Raw genomic sequence first — 23,403 nt, forward strand, 5'->3', positions numbered from 1 at the left:
GGACTGCCCTGCGGGCGTGTGGGGCTGGGGCCCTGCTTCCTGCCAGAAGGGGTGCAGCAAACAGCCCTGGGCGGGGGAAGGGGAGCTGCTGTCCCTTTGCCAGCAATCAGCTCCCCCTAGCTGGTCCCCAGCCAGACCAGCAGAGGGCTCCCCAGTGGTGGCCCCCCCCCCCATCCCAGCTTTGCTCCTGCCCCAACACCTGCCCCACACGGCTGGCTTGGCAGTCTGGGGCTACGTCCGCACTCGCAATGCCACTGTGCAAGAGGGGCAATGCAGACAGCTCCTGGCACAAGAGCCTCGTCTGCAAAAATGGCGGCTCATTAGGTATGCAAATGAGGCTCAGCAAAATTCCACGCTGAGCCTCATTTGCATATTTCTCGCACAAGAAGCCACGAGTGTAGACATAGCCCAGGGGCGCAGGTTTGGGGCAGGTGGGCCTGCCCAGCTCCAGCTGAGGAGAGGGGGTGGAGCACCAGAACTTACAATCCTAGGGCTGGCCCAGACCTCAGGAGGCATCGAGTCCAGCCCCCTGCCCTAGGCAGGACCAACCCCACTCAATCATCCCAGCCAGGGCTGTGTCAAGCTGAGACTTAAAAGCCTCTAGGGACGGAGATTCCACCCCCTCCCTAGGGAACCCAGCCCAGCGCTTCCCCCCCCTCCTAGGGAAAGAGTTTTTCCTAATATCCAACCTGGACCTCTCCCATTGTAACTTGAGACCATTGCTCCTTGTTCTGTCACCTGTCACCACAGAGAACAGCCTCCCTCTGTCCTCTTTGGAACCCCCTTCATAAAGTTGAAGGCTGCTCTCAAATCCCCCCTCACCCGTCTCTTCTGCAGACTAAACAAACCCAAATCTCTCAGCCTCTCCTCATAGGTCCTGTGCTCCAACCCCCTAACCATTTTCATCACCCTCTGCTGGACCCTTTCCAATGTGTCCACATCCTTTCTGTAGTGGGGGGCCCAGGACTGGACACAATACTCCAGATGTGGCCTCACCAGAGCCGAATAAAGGGGAATAATCACTTCTCTGGATCTGCTGGCAGTGCTCCTAACGCAACCTAATATGCCATTAGCCTTCTTGGCTACAAGGGCGCCCTGCTGACTCATATCCAGCTTCTCATCCACTGGAATCCCCAGGTCCTTTTCTGCAGAACTACTACTTAGCCATTCGGTCCCCAGCCTGTACCAACGCTTGGGATTCTTCCGTCCCTAGTGCAGGACTCAATGCTTGTCCTCGCTGAACCTCATCAGATTTCTTTTGGCCCAATCCTCCAATTTGTCTAGGTGACTCTGGACCCGATCCCTGCCCTCCAGCGTATCTACCTCTCCCCAGCTTAGTGTCATCTGCGAACTTGCTGAGGGTGCAATCCATCCCCTCATCCAGGTCATTGATAAAGATGTTGAAGAAAACTGGTCCTAGAACCGAACCTTGGGGCTCCGCTAGAAACCAGCCGCCAACCAGACAGCGAGCCATTGGGCCTGACACTCTAGTCAGCTTTCTATCCATCTTACCATCCATGTATCCAATCCACATTCCCTTAACTTGCTGGCAAGATTATTGTGGGAGATCGTATCAAAAGCCTTGCTAAAGTCAAGTTATATCACATCCACTGACTTCCCCACGTCCAGAGAGCCAGTTCTCATCCTAGAAGCTAATCCGATTGGGCAGGCACGACTTGCCCTTTGTGAATCCATGCTGACTATTCCCGGTCACTTTCCCCTCTCTGCCCGTGCTGGGGCCAAGCCCTGCTGCTAATGCTAAGTGCTCCATGTGGTAGCAAGCGCTGCTCCTAGGCCCAGCTGGGTGCAGTCCCCTGTGCACAGCTCTACCGTGGGCAGGCTGAGGAGCAGAGCCTGCAGCAGTCCAGCTGAGCTGTGCCAGGCCGGCTGCCCTCAGCCGCCGCGCCAGTCCGTTTCCCTGCAGCTAGGCGGGCGCACGGCCATGCTGCTGCCCTGTGCAGCGCACACAGCCAGGGCAGCAGCGGCTCAGGCTGTTGCTCTTCCCTGCATTTCATTCCCCACCCCTGGAGCCAAGCCACTGCCCACAGGGCTGGGTCCAGTCCACCATCTTCCCCCCCAGGCCACCGCCTTCTGGAGGACATGGAGACCACAGGGTTAGTGAAAAGTCCCTTTATTTAATACAGACAAAGGCAGGGCTATTTACCGCCCCAGCCAGGGAGCCCTGCCCCGTGACTCACCCTGGGCAGAGCTGCACTTGCCTGAGATGGGGGCTGGCTGGGCTCTGGCTCCAGCAAGGGGGAGGAGAGTTAAAATCTAGGAAGTGTTCAGAGGCTGGGGGCCCAGAACAGCTCAGGCCAAGCACTAGCAGCCTGCTGCTCTCAGCCCTGGGTTTAGGGAGATTAAAACCAGCTAGCCCTGTACCTCAGTGTGCCGGAGCGAGCCAGCCCCCGTTGAGAAGGGACGGAGGGCTGGACCCAGGGCAGAAAGGAATGGGGGCCTGGGGGGTGTCGCTCTGGTCCTGGGCATCAACGAGACGGTGCAGCATGACAGGCTCTTTCCAGCAGGCAGCGTGGAGGGGGAGGAGGCCCATTTGAGGGGCTACAGGTCCGTGGCTGGGCCCCAGTCGTAACCTTCGTCCTCATCAGAGTCGTAGGCCCGGGCCTGTGTGAACTTCTTCTTCAGCGCGCTGTGCTCGTACTCCCTGTGGGCGGCACGACGCTGGGTCAGGCCCTGGCTGGGCACCGGGACGGACACCCCTGCAGAGTCCCTCCTTCCCACCCAGCCCCCGCGGCCTGGTGAGGACTCTTCCCAGCACCCAGTTCACCCTGCGCCTGCCTCATCCTGCCTCCCAGTGCCACGCGGGAGCAGCCTGTCTGGGACATTGTGCGGAGCCAGGCCCCGTGTCCCCTCAGACCTGCGGCAGGAGCCAGCCCTCCCCTTCCAAGACAGCAGGGCGCTTTGCTGGGGCTGAGGCTGACTGCAGGGTCAGACACGGGGTGGGCTAAGGCCCCCCACAGCCCAGCCTTCGAGCTACAAGAACAGAGCGGCCCAGTGTCCCGTCTTCCGCCCGCGGCCGGCGCCAGGTGCCCCGAGGGAACGAACAGAATGGAACCAAGCGATTCGTTCCCTGAGGCTGCAGGCACCAGTCCTGCCTGTGCTGGCTACCGCCCACTGGGGGACCTGTCCTCCAGGACTAGTTCTTTCGGGACCCCCGCAGGTCTCCAGGCTGACACTGCCAGCGCGAGCATCGGTCTCTGGGCTTAAGAACTGCACGGCGAATTCAGGTTCAAATCTGGCCCCAGGCGACACTCCCGTTGCCAGCCTGAGCGTGTGCGGGGGCCAGAAGGGAAGGGAAGGGAAGGGTTAAAGGAATCCAGGGGCTCGCATTAACCCCTACGAGACGAGGTTCATCCAGCAGCCCCGGTGTTGTGGCAGAAAGGAGGCTCTGGGCATGTGCCCAGTCCCCCCAGGCCCGTCGCTGCCGGCTGCCCACGTCACAGCCGCTGGCGGCCGAGGTGGCTGGTACCTGATGCTGCTTTTATCTCGTCTCCACTGGCCCCGCGGCTGCTGGTCTCCATCCTGTGGGCATGGGAAGGAAGCAGTTAGAGGCAGCAGAGCCGAGTGCTCCAGACGGGCACTCGGGCCCAGGCACTGGGGGGGACCCCGGCAGTACAGGCCTGGCTGTCCTCCTCCCTGCCCCCCGGTTCCCCTTCTGTTCCAGGCTCCCCTGCCCTGCCCAGCCCCCTGACCTCAGCTTTTCAGAAGGGAGGGCAGTTGCCCCGGGACTGGGGCTCCCACTAGGAGTTAGTGACACCATCTGCGGCCACGGCCGAGATCCCAGCCCCCTCGCCAGAAGCCATCAGCCAGGGCAACGTCGGACCCTCTACCTGCGGGGAGCTGTGGGCCAGAGACTCCGCCACGGGCTCGTCCAGCTCCACGGGCTCTGAGGAGCGGGCCAGGGCCGGCTGGCCATAGTCGTCCTCCAGTTCATTGTCCGTGTAGGCGCCCCCCTCGCCGTCCGTGTCCTCGTAGTCGCTGTTGGCGCGGCTGTCACAGGTGAGGTCCCCAGTGCTGGCAAAGCACTGCTGGTTCAGCAGGTCCAGGCCTTCCTCTGAGGAGGCTTCCACCTGCCGCGAGAGAGATGGGGGTCACCTGGCGAGAGGCCCCGTCGGACCCGCTGGGAGTTTCCACTGGCCCCTCAGCACTGGCAAAGGGTCGCCATCTCCCCCAGCCCTTCAGAGCAGCAGGGAGCTAGGGGAGCTCCCCCCCTGCAGTTTTGAGGCATTGCCCCTTCCCCAGGAGCCCAGGGGAGCAGAGCCGAGCCGTGCCCCACCCTCTCCCAGCACCCTGGGACTGCAGGATGGCAGGGCTATGGGCCAGCAGGCAGAGCCGTGCCCAGGGGAGCAGAGCCGAGCCGTGCCCCACCCTCTCCCAGCACCCTGGGACTGCAGGATGGCAGGGCTACGGGCCAGCAGGCAGAGCCGTGCCCAGGGGAGCAGAGCCAAGCCGTGCCCCACCCTCTCCCAGCACCCTGGGACTGCAGGATGGCAGGGCTATGGGCCAGCAGGCAGAGCCGTGCCCAGGGGAGCAGAGCCGAGCTGTGTCCCACCCTCTCCCAGCACCCTGGGACTGCAGGATGGCAGGGCTACGGGCCAGCAGGCAGAGCCGTGCCCAGGGGAGCAGAGCCGAGCCGTGCCCCACCCTCTCCCAGCACCCTGGGACTGCAGGATGGCAGGGCTACGGGCCAGCAGGCAGAGCCGTGCCCAGGGGAGCAGAGCCGAGCCGTGCCCCACCCTCTCCCAGCACCCTGGGACTGCAGGATGGCAGGGCTATGGGCCAGCAGGCAGAGCCGTGCCCAGGGGAGCAGAGCCGAGCCGTGCCCCACCCTCTCCCAGCACCCTGGGACTGCAGGATGGCAGGGCTATGGGCCAGCAGGCAGAGCCGTGCCCAGGGGAGCAGAGCCGAGCTGTGTCCCACCCTCTCCCAGCACCCTGGGACTGCAGGATGGCAGGGCTATGGGCCAGCAGGCACAGAGCCGTGCCCAGGGGGTGCCACGTTTCGGCAGGTGGGCTAAAGGGGCACCTGGAGGAGTGAGAGGGTCCCCGTGGCTACCTGCTCCTCCGCAGTCCAGATGGGCCGGGCCTGCTGGGTCCGGATGATCTCCTTGAGGCTCTGGTACCAGGTGTTGGTGCTGTCGCTGAGGCTGATGCTGGCTGTGAAGAGGTAGCTGTAATTCTTCTTCATCTTGAGGGCCTGCGCATAGAGGCGCCGGGAGCTCTTCTTGGAGTTGGGGGCGAGCCACTGGCGCATGGCTTTGATGCCCTGCCTGCTGTCGGGCTCGCAGAACACCACCACCGGGTAGTACTGCACGTAGTTGAGCCGCTCCACCGCCGCCGGCGTGATGTCCAGCAGCGCATGCTTGCCCTGTGGGCAGGAGAGGGCAGGGGGGGTCCTGGGGGCAGGAAGGGAAACCTGCACCATGGTCCCCTCCAAGAGGAGCTGGGCTGTCCACTGGAATATGGCTCGCTGGACCCCCCCAGGGGACCCCGCCGGCCGCCTCGCCCACTCCCACTTCCGGAGCAGCAGGCAGATGCGGAAAGCCCCTTGAGGGCTGTGCCCGACCCAGGAGCCCAGGCACCGGTGTTAGTTCCTAGCTCCGCACTCAGGCAAGACCCAGGAGCGCAGGGCTCTGAGGCCTGGCCAGAAGAGGCTTGGTGTGGGGGAGGGGAAGGGGGGGGCAGGGACTCACCTTCTCAGCGATCTGCCGCACTGAGTCCAGTTTAATGACCTTGGCCGACCCCCCGTCACGGGGCACGCTCTCTGGGGAACAAGCACAACGTGGCACAAGCCACTGATGCTCCCTGAGTGTTCCTGGCCCAGCTGGGCTGTCAGGAGAGCTCCCGAGCCCTCAGCCCAGCTGTGTGTGTGGTGAGAACTAGCACGGCTGCTGCAGGGCAGAGGAGAGCCCAGCGGGCCCCAGGACACAGCTGTGCTGGGTGAGGGGCAGTGTGCGTGCGCAAGGACTGGAGGGAGTGGCACAGGGCACAGCCGGGGCGTGCGAGGACCGGCCAGGGGAGCACACAGGGCACAGCCGGGGCGTGCGAGGACCGGCCAGGGGAGCACACAGGGCACAGCCGGGGCGTGCGAGGACCGGCCAGGGGAGCACACAGGGCACAGCCGGGGCGTGCGAGGACCGGCCAGAGGAGCACACAGGGCACAGCCGGGGCGTGCAAGGACCGGCCAGGGGAGCACACAGGGCACAGCCGGGGCATGCGAGGACCGGCCAGGAGACGGGGGAGCACACAGGGCACAGCCGGGGCGTGCGAGGACCGGCCAGGGGAGCACACAGGGCACAGCCGGGGCGTGCGAGGACCAGCCAGGGGAGCACACAGGACACAGCCGGGGCGTGCGAGGACCGGCCAGGGGAGCACACAGGGCACAGCCAGGGCGTGCGAGGACCAGCCAGGGGATGGGGGAGCACACAGGGCACAGCCGGGGCGTGCGAGGACCGGCCGGGGGAGCGCACAGGGCACAGCCGGGGCGTGCGAGGACCGGCCAGGGGAGCGCACAGGGCACAGCCGGGGCGTGCGAGGACCGGCCAGGGGAGCGCACAGGGCACAGCCGGGGCGTGCGAGGACCGGCCAGGGGAGCTCACAGGGCACAGCCGGGGCGTGCGAGGACCGGCCAGGGGAGCACACAGGGCACAGCCGGGGCGTGCGAGGACCGGCCGGGGGAGCACACAGGGCACAGCCGGGGCGTGCGAGGACCGGCCGGGGGAGCACACAGGGCACAGCCGGGGCGTGCGAGGACCGGCCAGGGGAGCACACAGGGCACAGCCGGGGCGTGCAAGGACCGGCCAGGGGAGCACACAGGGCACAGCCGGGGCGTGCGAGGACCGGCCAGGAGACGGGGGAGCACACAGGGCACAGCCGGGGCGTGCGAGGACCGGCCAGGGGAGCACACAGGGCACAGCCGGGGCGTGCGAGGACCGGCCAGGAGACGGGGGAGCACACAGGGCACAGCCGGGGCATGCGAGGACCGGCCAGGGGAGCACACAGGGCACAGCCGGGGCGTGCAAGGACCGGCCAGGGGAGCACACAGGGCACAGCCGGGGCGTGCGAGGACCGGCCAGGAGACGGGGGAGCACACAGGGCACAGCCGGGGCGTGCGAGGACCGGCCAGGGGAGCACACACGGCACAGGCGGGGCGTGCGAGGACCGGCCAGGGAAGCGCACAGGGCACAGGCAGGGCGTGCGAGGACCGGCCAGGGGAGCGCACAGGGCACAGCCGGGGCGTGCGAGGACCGGCCGGGGGAGCGCACAGGGCACAGCCGGGGCATGCGAGGACTAGCGGCAGAGGAAGCCCAGGCCCGTCTAGCTCACAGACCTGGGCAGATGACGCTGCAGAGCAGCCGGGCTGTGGGCGCCGAAGGGAGAGGCGGACACTGCATGGGGAACGTGGAAGCCAAGGGCCAGGAAGCAAGCGGGATCAGGGCCCAACCCCTGAACGGGCCCCGGGCCTGTAGAAGGCTCCTGGCACTAGCCTGTCTGGCAGCCGAGCGCCTGCATCAGCAGGGCAGGCGGGTCCTGCCTAGAGCTCCCCATAACCTGGCCCCCAGGGAGCCTTGCAGTCCCAGGCCAGCCCCTCAGACACTCCCAGCTGCACTTACGGGCCATTTCAAACTGATCAGGCAGCTCGGTGCTCAGCTTCTCCATGGCGATGTCAGAGATGGGCCCCAGGATCACGACTGGCCGCCTGAAGCTGGCTGCAGGGAGCAGAGGGGAGCCCAGTGAGCCGGGCAGAGCGGGGCCGACCGGGCCCCCCGCCGTCTGACCTGTAACACGCGGGGCACTCTGCGCCCAGGCTGGGTGGGGACGGGCCCAGGGAATGGCTGGGAGCGACAGGACCAGGTCAGCGGCCTCAGCCTGCCCAGCCTCTGAGCATTAGCCGCTGCCGCGGCACCCTGGCCAGCCTGCAGGATCAGGGCTACAGCCCGCCTGCTCCCACCACTGCTGCTTCCACACGGCCTGTGGCAGCTCGAGCCGGCCCACGGGGGGCTGGCAGGGCTGACTCGGGAATGCCGGAGGTCAGCCAGGGCAGAGCAGCAGCCTCACCCCCGGCAGCCCGGCCTGGCTTCGGAGGAAGCTTCCGGCCCCACAGGGAGTGCGGTTTGTCTGGCCGAGGGCAGGCAGCTCCCAGGGAGACACCCACAGCCCCTTGCAAAGAGTCAGGTCTGGGGAGAAGCTGCCCCAAGGCCACGTCCAGGCAGGGAATCCCTGAGCAGAGAGCCGGTGTGCAAAGCCGCTGGCCAGGCCGGGCCGGGGGCAACACGTCCCTGGGAGAGCCCAGCTCAGCAGGACGGACGTGCAGGGCCCGCCAGGCCAGCAGCTCCCTCCCCCAGCACCGCCTGCCCACCTTCCCGCAGCACCACCCACTCGTAGGGTGGATAGTGGCCTTGCTTGGTGAGAGCCGACAGGTCCTCGCGGCTCTTCCGCAGCGTCTTCTTGGCCCCCCGCAGGCCCCGCAGCTTCCAGAACTCGGCCCGGGCCCCGGAGGAGCTGGCGACAGAGGTGGCCTTCAACACGGACTCCAAGCTGGCGATCTGCTCAGCCCTGCACGGGAGGAGGCAGCATCAGCACGGAGAGCCTCAAGGCCTCTCCGGATGCCCCGGGACCTCCCGCCTCCCTGGTCCGGCCAGCCCAGATCAGGGTCCGGTACTGACACGCGTTTCCAGCACCGGGCATCAAGGACGTGGGAGCCCTCCCAGGCCGACACCAACTCGCCTCCTCCCTCGGTGCCCCCTTTGCCAGCAGGAAGCGGCAGGACATGGAGCGCCCCAGGAGCCGTGCAGTGAGAACTAGGGAGCAGTTCCTTGCAGGGCACATGGCCTGGGTCACTGGATTTCTGCTTCGACATGACCAGCTCCCACTTCCCTTCCTGAGCAGTGGCCCAGCCCTGTCTAGCCTGATAGGCGTGGCAGGAGGCTGCTGTGCCACAGCCCCTAGGGCTACAGGCTGCCTTGTAAACAGCCCCCACTGCCTCCCAGGACAAAACCATTGTCCCCATTTCACAGATGGTAAACTGAGGCAGAACCAGATCAAGACTTGGCCTCGGACACATGGCCACTCTGGCATTGCCCAGAGCTTCCGCTGGACCAGGCTTCCTCCGGCGAGGCCATCCAGGACGTTCCTCTCTCTGCCCCACAGAAGCCTGGGCCGCCCTCCATGGTCGGGTAGGAGGCTGGCATGGGCGTGGGATGCCAGCATATGCGGGGCTGGCAGGATCTCAGTCCCCTAGCAGCCACCCGCCCAGGCCCTGGCTGTCATAGGAGCGTCACAGGCGCCAAGTCAGGACCCCGAGGGCTTGCTCTGCGGCAGGTGTCTGGGGGTGGAGAGGTTATTGCAAGCAACGCTGGGGGACGTCCCCCCACAGCTCCACCCCCCTTCGCCAATGCCAAGGCCCTGTCCCCGCAGCCTGGTACCTGCTCTTGTTGGGGATGATTCCCTTGTCCAGTTCCTGCATGTCTCTGCCCACGCGCACAGCCAGCCAGCTGCCCAGCTTGCCGCGGTACATGGTGTCCAGCACGTGGAAGACCTCGCCCCGCGTGAAGCTCAGCCCAGAGGGAGCATCCTTCTCGAAGTCAAAGTGCGTGCGGATGTGGAACGAGTCCCCCACGTTGGACTTGAGCATCTTCCTGTAGACTGGGCGAGTCAAGGCAGGGCCCGTCAGGGCAAGGCAGCCCCGGCGAAGGGAGCTTTGGGGGCAGCACAGGGAAGAGTCGGCTCCGTGCGCAGCACCTGTCACTGCCCAGGGCTCAACCCCTGCCCGACACTCGCTGTGCGCAGGGCTCGTTTCACCCCGACCAGCAGCTCCCTCCAGGGCAGCGTGTGGCAGCGAATTTAACAGCATCCCCTGGGCTGGGGAGATTTCTCCAGGGCAGTGGCCAGGAAGGGCCCCAGCAGCACTGCAGGGGAAACGGGCTGGGGACAGAGACTGTGAGAGGCCCTTGCCCTGGCGCGCCCTGCAGGGCAGACAGTCCCCGAGAGACCCAGGGAGATGCCGCTTGTGTGGGTAGGTTTGGGGCCATCCCTGAGCAGCTTCCAAGAGGCAATAAACCTAGCGCCCACTCGCAAGCTGGAGAGACTGGACGGGCGGCACCAACGTCCCCCTAACATGGGGACAGCAAAGGACACGGACCCTCCGATCGGAGTTCCTGCAGCGTGGCTCCCAAACAGGAGGATCCCGCGAGACGGGCAGAGCCAGGCCAGACACCCCACCCCTCCTCCCCAGCCAGGAATGAAGCCGGGGCAGGAGCGTGCAAGGCAGCAACCACAACACAGAAGACAAAAGCGAGCGGGCGGTCAAAGCAGAAGATGGCTCAGTTCCCAGTCAGCGCCGGGGGAACTCCGCCCCGAAAAGGTGCAGGACCCCTCGAGCAGGCCTGGTCCAAGCCAAGACAGCAGGCGGCTTTCCTTTGGGTCTCCCAGCCATGTACCTACACGAGCCTGCCTTCCCGCCCAGGGCTGTCCTGGTCTCATGCCGGTGCCAGCCCTGCAGGATCCTGGGGCCGCCAGGTACCCCGAGGGCGGCACAGATGTAGCCCCGGCACGAAGGCATCGGAGGGTTTCTCTGGGGGTTAACTCTCCACACCCTGCGCTCAGGCCAACAGAGACGTGCCTGGGCCTGTCCAGCACAGCTGGCATCACAGGCTCTCGGTCCGGGAAGTCCCTGGCTGGTCTCGTCTCTTGCCCAGCCTCCCAGGGGAAAAGGAAACGCACGTGGGCCGAGCTGGCTCCCAAGGGAGGGGGAGTGCACCTCCGCCAGCGCCTGGAACAGGAGCTCAACGTGCAGCCCTAGTCGCAGGCTGGAGGCCAGCAGGCCACTTACTGTCCTGCTTGCTCTGGGTCAGCAGAACCACCTCGTCGCCCGGCGGCAGGGACAGCAGGTACTGCGCGGCCTCCTCTCGGGTCAGGCTCTGGAAGCTGGTCTCGTTCACCTGCCAGAGAGGGAAGCGCCTTAGCGCCGGCGTCCCCATCGGCCCTGGGCGGGAGCAGCCCAGGCCAAGGGCAAGGCCCTGCGCAGGGAGGGCAACGAGGCCATTGTGCAGTGCTCCAGGTAGGGCCGGGTGATGGGAGAGCCAGGGCCTGGAGCCTGGGGGCCAAGCCCAGCTCCTTGACCTACCCAGGCTCCCCATTGTACCCTGACTGCACGAGGGGCTCAGAGGCCTAAGGAGGGACGGGCCTGGAAGGGGCTAGAGGAGCCCGTGCAGCCCGGTGTTCCAGGTGCCCCTCGCTCTATGGCTCCAGCTGGAGCTGCTCGTGTTTGGAGCTCTGGGAGCTCCTGGTTCAAGCCACGGGCTGCCAGCCACGATGGCGGCTGCCACACAGGGATGCTTCACGGAGAGGGGGGAGGGACGCCGAAGGCCTCGGGGACAAGCCCAGACACGGGCCAGGAATTCAAACATGCACAGTGGCAATGCAGGGCCGGACAGCTCCTGCCCAGCCTGGCCAGAGGAACGGGCTGGCGGCCCAGGCAGGCTGCAGGCTGGCCTAGGGGGTGTGAGGAGCCTGGCCAATGCTCTCCCGGGATTAGCTTCCCACAAGAGGGGCTGGCTGCAGGGTCGATCCTGACTCACCGTCTGTGGAGGCTCCACCTGGGACGGAGCCTCTTGGCGGAGGGGGCAAGCGCTCCGGAGTCCCAGCCCAGAAACAAACCGTGGGATTTGGGGCCCCTGGTACTTCCATGGAGGCAGGGGGTGAGGTCCCTGCCGCCCCCACTGGACAAGGACGCCCAGCCAGGGTCAGTGACGCAGCCACGCTCTCCCTCCCCTGCCCCCGTTTGCCATGGGTACCTGCAGAACCTGGTCCCCCTCTCTGATGCCCTGGCCGGCTGCGGGGCTCCCCTCCTGCACCCCTGCCACAAAGATGCCCACGTCATTGCCGCCAGCCAGCCGCAGCCCGATGCTCTTGGCCTTCACAAAGCGCACGATCTTGGCGTCTGGGCTGTACCTGCGAGCGGGAAAGCTGAGTCAGCGCGGCCGGCACAGCAGACGGGTTCCAGCAGCTCCCCACGGCCAGCACGGGCGCTTCACCGCCACACACCAGAGCCGGGACACCCTGGGCTCCTCCTGCCCCATCAAGGGCCCCCACTTGGCCTGCCCAGCTATTCCCATCATCCCTCCCCCTGCCAGCCCACCGTGGGAGGCTTCTCCCCCCGCTGTGACTCAGGACCATTCTGTCCGCCCAGCGCCGCGCGCTCAGCTCGGCTCCCTCCCCCAGCCAGCAAGGAGAGCTCAGGAGAGGGGTCTGTTCCCCCCGCCCCCCGGCTTACCCATCCTCCTCGCCGGCTCTGGCTGCCGGGGGGCTGTAGGAGACGCTGTTCTCAGCAGGCTCCGAGGGATCTGAAATGGCAGAGGCAGGGTGAAGTGGAGCAGTGCAGCCTGCTTAGCGCACCCCGGGCTTGGGAGAGCCAAGGATGCCCCGGGGGAGACGCACACCCGGACGTGGGACAGCGGAGCACAGCATGCTGGGAGCTCGGCCAGTGGTGGCTGCTGAGAGCCAGTTATCAGCCTGGCCTCGCGCACAGGACGTCCGTGCTGGCAGCCTCGGAGGCCCACCTCTGCCTCTCACACAACACGGGCAGCACAGAAAGCAGCAGGAGACCCATCCCACCAGGCTTCTTCAGCCCTGCCGCCCGCCTCTGGAGACGAGTGGGGAAGATGGCGCTTCGGGGCCCCTCAGCCTGGGGACCGCAGCTTCCTCCCCGGCGGGTGTCCTGGCACGAATACGCCCAAGCGCCGGGAACAGGATGGATTCCCCAGCCCAGCCCCTCCAGGCCGTCGCTCACCGGCTGGGCAGGGGGGACTCGGAGACCCAGCCGCCGGGACTCACCTGGGACTGGAGCATCGTTCTGAATCGTGTCCAGCGCCTCCCTGCTGGGCCGTCTCCCCTCCCTAGGGCAGAGATGACGGGAGCTTAGCAGGGCAGCTGCTGCTCCACACGTGGGGGAGGGGAAGGGGCCCTAGGGCCCATTTCCCATCCCCCTTCCCGCAGGCAGGCCCTGGCCGGGCGAGCATTCGCCAGGCTGGCCACTGTGGCCCTGCTGCGGGAGCTCCCCTTCGCACGGCTGCAGGCACGCAGGGGTGTGGGGTGGGCACGCGGCGGTGCTACCCGCCAGAGGGGGGGCTGCTGGCAGCCGGTTAGGCCCCAGCGTCTGGGCTCTGCAGAGACGCTCCCTGCTCCTTCCAGCAGCAGGCAGCCCCCTCGCCTGGCAGCCAGCACCCTCAGGGGCTGTTCTCTGGGCCTGGCTGGGCTCTGCATGGGGAGAGCTCCCATGGCTCACAGCACCCCACCCCTCCCTGACAAGCCACAGACCTACTGGATCAGGGAGGGAGGAGCCTTAGAAGCATAGACACTAGGACTGGAAGGGACCTCGAGAGGCCGTCGAGTCCAGTCCCCTGCCCCCCTGGCAGGACCTTCTCTCCCTGAGCGCCACCGCCTGCCTCGCTCCGCTCCGAGCCCACCTGGGCTCCACCTGCCGCCTGCTCCACCGAGGAGCCCTTAGCTCACTCCCTCCCCCAGCTACCGAGGCCTTGAGGGCGGGGGCTGCCCTGGCAGGGGAGAACAGCAGCTGGCAAGCAGCACTTCCATCCCTTGGGCTGTACGGGGCTCCCCTGCCGGCCCCGGCCCCGGGCTCCCCACGCTCACACTGGGAGCTCTGTCCGGGCTCTCGCTGGAGCCAAGAGAACCAGCTTGTCCTCACAAGGCGGGGGAGGCCTGGCAGCGGGTCAGAGACAGGGAGGTCGCCTAAACTAAACTTGGTGCCCAGTTCCACAGGACCTACTAGCGGAGCCAGCCAGCGCCGGCTTGGGGCGCTGTGAGGCCTCGCAGGCCGCCAGAGGAGGGGGCTGGGGGGCAGGTGCTGCTCATCTTGGTGGCTGCAGCCATCAATCCGCACCCCGGCCTGAGGGCTTGGACTGGCTCAGGACAAGCTGGCTGCCGGGGAGCATGGCAGGGGCAAAGGGGAGCAGCCCTCGGCCCGGCCCAGCAGAGTGAGGGTCCGAGAACTCAAAGCGGGGGCGGGGAGGAGGAGAGGAGGAAGAAACGAGCCTTACGAGAGCGAGTTTGTCCTGGTGGCCTCTGGGGCCGGCTGGCTGCTCCGTGCAGAGGGCGGGTGGGACTGCTCAGAGCCGATGTCGGAGATGTCTGGAGCACAAAGGTGGGAGAGGGGGAAGAGGAAGAGAAGTCAGCGCAGTAGCTGCCAGCACACCAGAGCCACACCCCCCCGGCAGAGGTTCAATTCCCTCCTCAGCTCTAGAGGTGATCGGGGTGTGGGGAAGGACTGGGACGCCTGCGGTCTGGTACAGTGAGGTAGGGATGCAAGTGAGTAGTCGAGGAGGCTTATCGGGGAGTCAACTCGCTCCCCCCCACCCCGCTGCCTTTGTATCAGCTGCAGCAGGGCGGGGGTAACAGAAGCCAGTGCTGGGAGGGGGGGAAGCAGGTAGGGCAGTGGTCTCCAACTTTTCTACACCCAAGATCACTTTTTAAATCTCAGAACTGGCAAAGATCTACTGCCCCGCCCCTTCCTTGAAGCCCCGCCCTCCTGTCCATCACTTGCTATCCCCAGCCCTTACTTACACACTCTGATAAACAGTTTATTTTTAAATTATGCGATTCATAAAATTAAAATCACGTGTTTATAGTTATGAAATGAATGGTCTGGTTTTTATTCATGCTATTTAAATCTAAAATGAAGCATTTAGAATTATACATTTTGTGGGGACAGAGTTCGGGGAATGGGGACGGGAATAGGGACAGAGTTCTGTGGCTGGGGACAGGAGAGTGGGGATAGCGTTCGGGGAGTGGAGACAGGAGTGGGGACAGAGTTCTGTGGCTGGGGAGTGGAGGCCGGGGAGCGATGGCTGGGAAGTGGGGTGCCAGTGGAGGCAGAGAATCCCCTGCATCTGCCTCCTCCCAGGATTCCTCCCCGAGGGAAGCCAGTGCGTCTCCCCTCCGGGCCCGACTCTCCCCCTGCCCCCGTAGTGCAGGGAAACCATGTGTGTGCCTGCCCTGGGACTGATCCCCTCCCCCCAAGGTGCAGGGAAGCCCCGCACGTGCCTCCCCCGGGGCTGACTCACCCCTCCTGTGCGGTGCAGGGAGCCGATGCTCCCTCCCGCAGTACACCCAGCAGAGCAGCTAGCGCACTTCCGGAATCGCTGGAAATGGCGCTAAGCTGCAGGACTTCTGTCCATCCCGGGAAGCCGACACTACCTCCATTTTTACTTGAGGTAGGTAGTGGGGCTTCTCAGGGGTGGGAGGGAAATGGGGGCGGGGTGGACAGGACGCCTCGCGATCGACTGGTCGAGGCCTCGCGATCGACCAGTCGATCGTGATCAACCTGTTGGTGACCATGGAGGTAGGGGAAGCAGAGGAGCAGTGGTTCAGGACCCGGCGAGAGGCAGGACTGTGCAGTCCCAGATCATGCCAGGTCCCGGACTTACCCCTGCTGCAGCTTTGCAGTTTAAATGTAGGAGCCGGGGTGCCTGCTTACGCAGCTCATACTACATTTAAACTACAGATTCGCAGCAGGGCCCCTTATCGACTCATCATCTAGTCGATTCAAATTGTGTTGAGAACACGATTAGTCAATTACCTGCCTCTTAGCACCCTTACATGAGAGAGCAGCAGAGAAGCCACAGACCAAGTACTCGAGTCCACGCGAGGGCTGCCGACTTTCTCATCTCACAAAGTCAAATACTCTCGCGTCACCCTTTCTCCAAGGCCCCACCCCTTCTTGAGACCCCGCCCCCTGCTTGCTCCATCCTGCCCCTCTCCATCGCTTGCTCTCCCCCACTCAGCCATGGCAGGAGTGTGGAGGGGGCTCTAGGCTGGGGCAAAGCAGTGTGGGTCTGCAGAGCCCAGCAGAGCTTACCACGGCTCCCAGGAAGTGGCCACTAGGTCCCTGTGGCCCCTAAGCACAGGAAGGCTCCATCATGGGCTGCCCTCACGCCCCCGGCACACAGAGTGCCAGCTCCACAGCTCCTGTTGGCAGGGGGGCAGTGCGGACGGTGCCTGCAGCCAGGAGTAGCGTGTGGATGGAGCTTTCTGGTGCGTAGGGACCTGGGCAGCAGGGACCTGGTGGCTGCTTTGGGAGCCCAGACAGGTGGGGAGCCGGCCTTAGCCACAGGTGTCCCCCGCACCCCCAACCAGACTCATCAGCCCGGTCGGCACTGCCGATTGGAGCTGCCAGGTCCCTTTAGACCTGGGCATTCCAGTCAAACCCCGAATGCCTGGCAACCCTCGCCCACGCCCTGCCTTCCGCCTGAGAACACCTGCGAGGTTGCCGCTGCCGGCTGCCCTGCACACCGAGAAGGCTGCCGGCACCTTGCTTCTCGGCCAGCTCAGCAGCCACCACTCAAGGAGCATGCCTGGCCGGAAGCCAGCCCTAGCCGCAGAATGGCCTGGACCTGCGGGCACCAAGCACGCTGAGCAGGCCGGTCGCGGGGGACTCTGCCCGGATCCCTGCCCTTTTGCACAGGCTCCCAAACAGTAATTACCCTGCAGAGTCCAACGACCTTCCAAATGGTGAGCACCACGGCCTTGGGATTCAGACACTCGCTGCTGTCCCGGTGTGTCCTTCCCCTCCCCAGTATCGAGTGTGGCACTGCCAAGCTGCCTGTACCCCGGCCAGGCACAGAGCACGGGTGTCCCTGCCCCCAGGCTCTCCGGGCCCTCGGGACTCCACTCACCGTCCAGCCGGGAGCTGGCACTGTCGCTGTCCACCACTTGTGGGATGCTGACCAGGAACTGCCGGTTGTCCCGGAACACAAGCAGCCTCAGCGACCCCTCTGACCTTTCAATCAGCCGGCGGGTGTCAGCCAGAGACATGTTCTCGCTGGCGATGCCATTAATCTAGCCAGAGGGGCAGAGAGGGGCGGAGGGTTACAGAGCTGCCTCCCCAGCACCGCGCTCAGGGGGCAGCAGCAGCCTTCCCTGGGGCTGGGCATAGCTGGGTAGCGCAAGCGGAGCCATAGCCCAGAGTGAGCCCAGATCCCCTGGCACCAGCGGTGAGCCTGGAGACCCAGACTCGGCAGTGCTGAGCGGAGCCAGTCACCCAGGCAAACACTCCCACGTGCCAGCCCGCGGACCTCCTGCCACAGCACTCAACGGGAGGGCGGGACTGTTGACTGAGCGGGCAGGGCCAAGGCTGGCTCCAGTCTCCATAGCTACCCTGCTGAAATCAGGGAAAGAATTTCCTTTGGACAATGCAAGCAGGTCTGAAGGCCAGCAAATCCCCTGGAACCGCCACTGGACAAGGGGCTTAATCATGCGGTGAACACACATGCGCACACGCAGAGGGAGAACAGTCGGCATGTTAACAAGAACACACCACACTACTAGAGAGGGGGTTTCATTAGGGAGGTAAAACCCTGTTTGATTAGTTAGCTGGTTAAATGTTAACTTTAACCAGTTAACCGACTGAACGGGGCAGGTCAGCCCCCCACCCTTGTCTGCCACAGCTGGGCTGGCGTGCCCCACGCCTCCCCCACTATGGTTGGGGGCTTCTCTGGCTGGGCTGGAGCACCCCCTGCCTGTGGTAGGCCCTGTGGGTCAGGAGCAGCCCCCTGCTTAGGGTGGGCAGGGAACTGCGCCAGCCCCATGGTTGACCATAACCTGTCACGGGTGAGATTTACTGGTTAACCATTAACGTCCCTAGTTTCAGCCACAGACTTCCAAGCGTTTCCCACAATGGCTGTGAAATATCACTAGCTCTTCACGTTTCATCTGAAGAAGCTCATGGTACCAGCTCCCCGGTTTGTTAGTCTTGAAGGTGCTGCTAGACCATTTGTTGTTGTTCAAGTGTTTCCAGTTACAGGCGAACTAGGCTCTTGGAGTAGTGGTGGGCAACCCACGACCCACCGTGGTTCTGTGTGGTCACGAGACCCTCGGTTTATTGGTAGCCACGGGCAGGGTCACCAGCGTGTGCTGGTTCCCACCCACCTAGGCTCTTTTCCTACCCGTGTTACACAGTGACACAGCCTGGGGAGTGAGGCATGGGCCGATCGCGCCCAGCAGCGCCCGTGAGAGCCCGCGCTCCTCGTGCCTCCACGCAAAGCGCTGCCACGGTTCAGTCGGCTCACACCTCAAAGTCTAGCCAGTGCGGTGAGCAGGACTACCCTGTTCCCTCTTGGTTACCACAGCCTTGCAGCCCCCGCGAGGAAGGCGCCTGGCTGCTCAGTGCTGTCGGGGACGCTGAGCTGGGAGGGAGACAGGTGGTTGGAGTGAGAATCTCTCTCCCCCCCTGCCGTCAAGTCATCTGGTGGCAGCAGAAAGTCCTCTGGCTATTTCCATATTAGGTTGGACCAGAGGTTGTCTAGCCCCGTATCCTGTCTACTACAGGCTGTTTCAGAGGGAATGAGCAGAACAGTCAATCTCCGTGTGATCCATCCCGACACCCAGTCCCAGCCACTGCACAGAATGAGACCAGACAGCTAGCTCCCCGCTTACAACGTTCCCCTCCTGATGTGCCCAGGCTGCAAAACACACTCGCAAATCAAGGTTAATTATAGCTGTCTGGTCTAACCCTCCTGCCAGGGCCTCTTCGGCAGAGGTGCACACCGCAGTAAGTGGAGCCCTTGCGGATACTGAGCTGCAGATATCCTGGGCCTGCAGGACTCTAGCAACAGGTTAGAGTGAGATAAGGGGCTTTTCTAGCACTGTAGTTGTGTCCGCACAGGGCAGTGCAGACCCACCGACTGGCGGTGGTAAAGGGGCCCAGGGCCCCCAGCTGTTACTGCTGCTATTGTGGCAGGAGCCAGAGCCCTGGGCCCTTGAAATCACCTCCCAGGCAGCGTGCTCCAGGCGATGCTGAAGGACTGGCAGGGAAGGCTAGCCCCCAGCCCTGACCCTTCCACCACGAACATAAGAACGGCCATACTGGGTCAGACCAACGGTCCATCCAGCCCAGTAGCCCATCTGCCAACAGTGGCCAATACCAGATGCTCCAGAGGGAGGGAACACAACAGGTAATCCTCACGTGATCCCTCCCGTCACTCAGCTGCAGAGAAACAGGCTAGGGACACCATTCCCACCCATCCTGGCTAATAGCCATTGAAGGACTGAACCTCCATGAATCTATCTAGCTCTTTTTTGAACCCTGTTAAAGTCCTAGACTTCACCTCATCCTCTGGCAAGGAGTTCCACGGGTTGACTGTGTGCGGAGTGAAGAAAAACGTCCTTTTGTTTGTTTTAAAACGTGCTGCCTATTCATTTCATTTGGTGACCCCTACTTCTTATATTGTGGGAATAAGTACATAACTTTTCCTTAGTCACTTTTCCCATACCAGTCATCATTTTATAGACCTCTCTCATATCCCCCCTTAGTCTACATCTATACTATGAGCCTCTTGCGGAAGCGCAAATGCAAATGGAGCGTTCATTTGCATATGTTGCACTCTCATTTGCATTTTCTCTTCGGATCCCTTTTGCACAAGAGGTTTTTGCAAAAAAAAAAAAAAAAAAAAAGTGCTGTGTAGACGGCTCCTTTATGTGCAAAAAACCCTTTTGTGCAAGGGCTGCTCTTCCTCAAAAAATGACAAATGCAAAGTACAGGTTGGAGCTCTCTGGTCTGGCTCTCTGGGGACCTGACCGGTCCCGGACCAGGGGATTTCCCGGACCAGGGATGCCCTGCTGCCCTGGGCTAGGGCTCCAGCCCGGTCCTGCTGCTGCCTCAGCCTCCAAGGGCCCTCTAGCTGCTGTTGGAGCTGGTGCTCTGCAGCTGCCTGGCTCCATGGCTGGGGCTCCACAGACAGGGTGGAGGCTGGAACTCCCTGATTGCCACTGGGACTGTAGCTCCACAGCCACCTGCTCTAGGGCTGGGGCCAGAAGCCCCACAGCTGGGCTGATTCTGGGACCAGAACTCCCTGCTGCACCTCCACCTCCCAGCTGAGTCACCAGCCCCACCCTACTGCACTCCTGTCCCGCCACCAGACCTCCCTGTGCCTGGGCTCTGTAGTCCAGGAACATCCATGGCCTTGCCAGACCACAAATGTTGCTGGACCAGAGAGTCCCGGTTTAAGGAGGTGCAACCTGTACTCCACGTAGGGAGGAACAATCAGTTGCACACACACACAATGGGAAGTGACTGTCTAGGAAGTAGTACTGCGGAAACGGATCTAGGGCTCCGAGTGGACCACAAGCTGAATACGATTCAGTGTGACACTGTCACCAAAAAACAAACCAAACCCCACATCTCAACGTGAAGAGTGTTGTGAGCAAGACATGAGAAGTAATTCTTGGGCTCTACTCTGTGATGATTAGGCCTCAGCTGAAGTATTGTGTCCAGTTCTGGGCATCACAGTTCAGGGAAGATGCGGACCAATTGGAAAGGGTCCAAAGAAGAGCAACAAAAATTCTTAAAGGTTTAGAAAACATGACCTATGAGGGTCATGAAAAGAGAAGACTGAGAGGGGACGTCATAGCTTTCAAGTACCTAAAAAGGGTGTTACAAGGTGGAGGGAGAAAATTGTTCTCCTTAACCTCTGATGATGGGACAAGAAGCAATGGGCTGACATTGCAACAAGGACATTAGGAAAAACTTCCTAACTGTCAGAGTGGCTAAGTACTGGAATAAGTTGCCTAGGGAGGTTGTGGAATCTCCATCATTGAAGATATTTAAGAGCACATTGGATAAACATCTGTTGTGATCTAGTTCTGGGGTGTCCAACCAGTTCTGAAGCAGCAACCACAAGAGTGGCTACTGCCATAGCGAACTAGTCACACTCAACTGTCCAAATAGCCACATGAGGCTAGTGGCTAGCGTTTTGGGCACTATGGATCTAGATGAGGTCCTGCCGTGAGGGTAAGGATCTGGACTCAGAGTTCCTTCCAGTTCTAGTGTTATATGATTTTCACAACAACCTTTGACATACTTGAAGATTTAGGTCCCTCCTTGGCCTTCTCTTCTCCAGATTAAGCAAACCCAACTTTTTCCAATTTTTCCTCACAGGTCAGGTTTTCTAGACCTTTCATCTTTTTTGTTGTTTTCTGGACTTTCTGCAAAGTGTCCCTCCCTTTCCTAAGGCGCGGTGCCCAGAGGTGGACACGGTACTGCAGATGAGGTATTGGGGCGGGGGAGGGGGGAAATCTACCATCAACGACCAAATCTAGGCTTTCCAGAGCCGAGGGCTCTGAGCAAAGCAACGGCCATGACAGAGTTTTGAGCACAGCATTCTACCCGGCGGCTTGGGGCAGGAAAGCCCTCACACGGGCAGGCGTCCTGCAGACACAGGATAGACAATGTTTAAGAGGCTCCTCTGAAGTCATTTTTGGAGATCTGACCACAAAGAGGCTGCCTGGGTACGAGGCTGTGTTAGCTAGTCCGGGCTAACGAGGGTGCCCTAATAACCCCCCTTTAAGTCCCAATCTAGACAAAGCCTCAACAGGCAAAGCAGCAAGCAGAGAGCTGCTCTTGCAGAGGCCAGGCCTTGGGAGAGAAAGATCAGGAGAACGAACGGGCAAGCCAAGCCACCCGGGCAAGCACAACAGCTCAGCTCCCTCCTGGCTCCGTCCCCATGTCTCAGGCTGAAGCCCCGGGGGCTGGATTGGAGCTGCAAGTGGAGGAGCACTGGGACCCAGTTACCCCCCTTCCCCCTTCGTTCTGGTGGGAGCACGGTGGAGGATGGTCTCAGAAGGGAGGCCAGGCATTGTGGACAGTCCTTTGAGGGCAGGGACAACCGGGGGTGTTTTGCCCCATCTCTGTTCTGTGGCTGACAGGGGGTGACCCAACCCAGGAATAGGTTAGAACAGCCTGAGCACAGCCCTAAGTTGTCCCCCCCGCCCCCGTAGCCTCCCAGAGTGGAGAGAGAGCACAGTGTGAGCACAACAACTTGTCTCTTCCACCCCCAACAGAAGATTCCCTCCTTCGCCAAGAGCCTCCAGCGGCAGAGAATCGCCGGGGATTGGGACCAGCCCAGCAATAGCTTCTGCTCCCCCCTTCCCCTGAATGCTGCCCGTGCCAAAGTGAGGCTGTGGGGGTGACGCAGAGCTGGGCGTGGGGTGGAAGCTGGTTCTGCCCGCATTGGGTGTGGGAGGCGAACTGAATAATTTTACGCAACCAATTATTTAGAAACTTGCAGGCCCAGAAGGGACGGGGAGCAATCACTGTAACTTAAAATAGAAACTGTCACCCCACACTGCCCACCCACCACACCCCACACTGCCCTGCGCAATGTGAGCCACAGTTGGACTGCTTCTCGCAAAACCACACCACCAGGAAGTGTGGTGTGAAGCCATTTATCAGCACCACCCACACATCCACCGATACTCACGCTCATTGTCCACTCCTCTACAAATCAACCCTAGGAGCCAGCCTGCATGGCCACACCCAGGCAGCCTGAATTCTGCTGGCTGCAAAGTGCTGGGAGGGGGGGGGTGTGCGCCTGGGTGTGAATAAACATCTCCTGGCAGGGAAAGAGCTGGGAGTAATCTACATGCCAGTGCCACACCCCCACATCCCTGACCAACAAGAACCTCTAGGAGCTAAACCTATTCAGCCAAAGAAAGTTTGCAACTGTTGGAGAAGACAAGCAAACCAACCTGTTTGCGCCTACAAACAGAAAGGCATAGGACACGGTGGAATACTTGCATGAAATCACTTACTGGAAGTGGAGAACTCGGTAATAAAGAGTCAAAAATTAAGCTCTCATCACATAATATGCTACAAAAATCAAACCCTGATCAGCTAACAAGTGTAGGTGAATATCTGCAGCTCGGTGCTTTAGTCGAAGTAACATCACACATCTCCTTAAACACCGATTTCTGGGAGCACCACACGCTGTCAGAAGCAAACGCTAGCAACTTTGCTCAGATGGTCAGCTCTTGGGGCCAGGTTGGTGTTTGTCCAGCACTTGGGAGCAAGGGGTCCTGGGCCGAGACGGGGCTCTGAGGTGCTAAGAAAACACCCAAGCAGGAACGATGTTTTAACTAAAAGCTCAGGCCGGCAAGTGGTGGGCAATAGACAGCAATCCTACCCACAGGGCTGTTTTCAGGCTGTCTGAGTGGAACTTTAGGGCCCGGGGCCAAGGAGAATTGATTTGCTTGGGGACCAGAGTGTGGGGTGGAGCATTCTTGTTGATCGAACCACAGAAATGCCGGGCTGGAGGAGACCTCAAGAGGCTATCTAGTCCAGTCTCCCGGGTGGAGGCAGGGCCAAGCAAGCCTGCCCTAGACCATCCCTAGGCTGTGCAGTCTGTTCTTACAGAGAGTTTTCCTAATATCTAAACTTCCATTTCCCTTGCTACAGAATAAGCCCCTCACGTCCTGTCATCTGTGGACCCGGAGAATAATTGATCACCCTCCTCTCTTGCGGCTGTTATCAGGTCGCCGCTCGGTCGTCTGTTCGCGAGCTACGGGAGGGATGTACGTTGCTCACTGTATTTCCTCA

The 23,403-nt window shown here is 62.3% G+C and overlaps 1 protein-coding gene across 4 annotated transcripts in view; it reads right to left on the reverse strand.

Moving 5' to 3' along the window:
• Positions 1–2,115: 2,115 nt before the first annotated feature.
• The window catches only part of TJP3 (tight junction protein 3), a 59,494-nt gene continuing 38,206 nt past the window's right edge, over positions 2,116–23,403 (reverse strand). For all 4 annotated transcript variants that reach the window (XM_089774942.1, XM_075903310.2, XM_089774943.1 and 1 more), the window contains 14 exons: positions 16,709–16,871; positions 14,075–14,165; positions 12,852–12,913; positions 12,292–12,361; positions 11,813–11,969; positions 10,849–10,957; positions 9,443–9,662; positions 8,377–8,573; positions 7,631–7,726; positions 5,711–5,781; positions 5,074–5,385; positions 3,849–4,088; positions 3,488–3,540; positions 2,116–2,662 (listed from right to left, as the gene is read on the reverse strand). In XM_089774942.1, coding sequence (XP_089631068.1) covers positions 2,560–2,662; positions 3,488–3,540; positions 3,849–4,088; positions 5,074–5,385; positions 5,711–5,781; positions 7,631–7,726; positions 8,377–8,573; positions 9,443–9,662; positions 10,849–10,957; positions 11,813–11,969; positions 12,292–12,361; positions 12,852–12,913; positions 14,075–14,165; positions 16,709–16,871 — 1,944 coding nt within the window. In that variant the 3' untranslated portion in view covers positions 2,116–2,559. The remainder of the gene's footprint in view (positions 2,663–3,487; positions 3,541–3,848; positions 4,089–5,073; positions 5,386–5,710; positions 5,782–7,630; positions 7,727–8,376; positions 8,574–9,442; positions 9,663–10,848; positions 10,958–11,812; positions 11,970–12,291; positions 12,362–12,851; positions 12,914–14,074; positions 14,166–16,708; positions 16,872–23,403) is intronic.

Source organism: Pelodiscus sinensis, chromosome 32, assembly GCF_052426305.1.
Source record: "Pelodiscus sinensis isolate ZL-2025 chromosome 32, ASM5242630v1, whole genome shotgun sequence".
Lineage (NCBI taxonomy): Eukaryota > Metazoa > Chordata > Testudines > Trionychidae > Pelodiscus > Pelodiscus sinensis.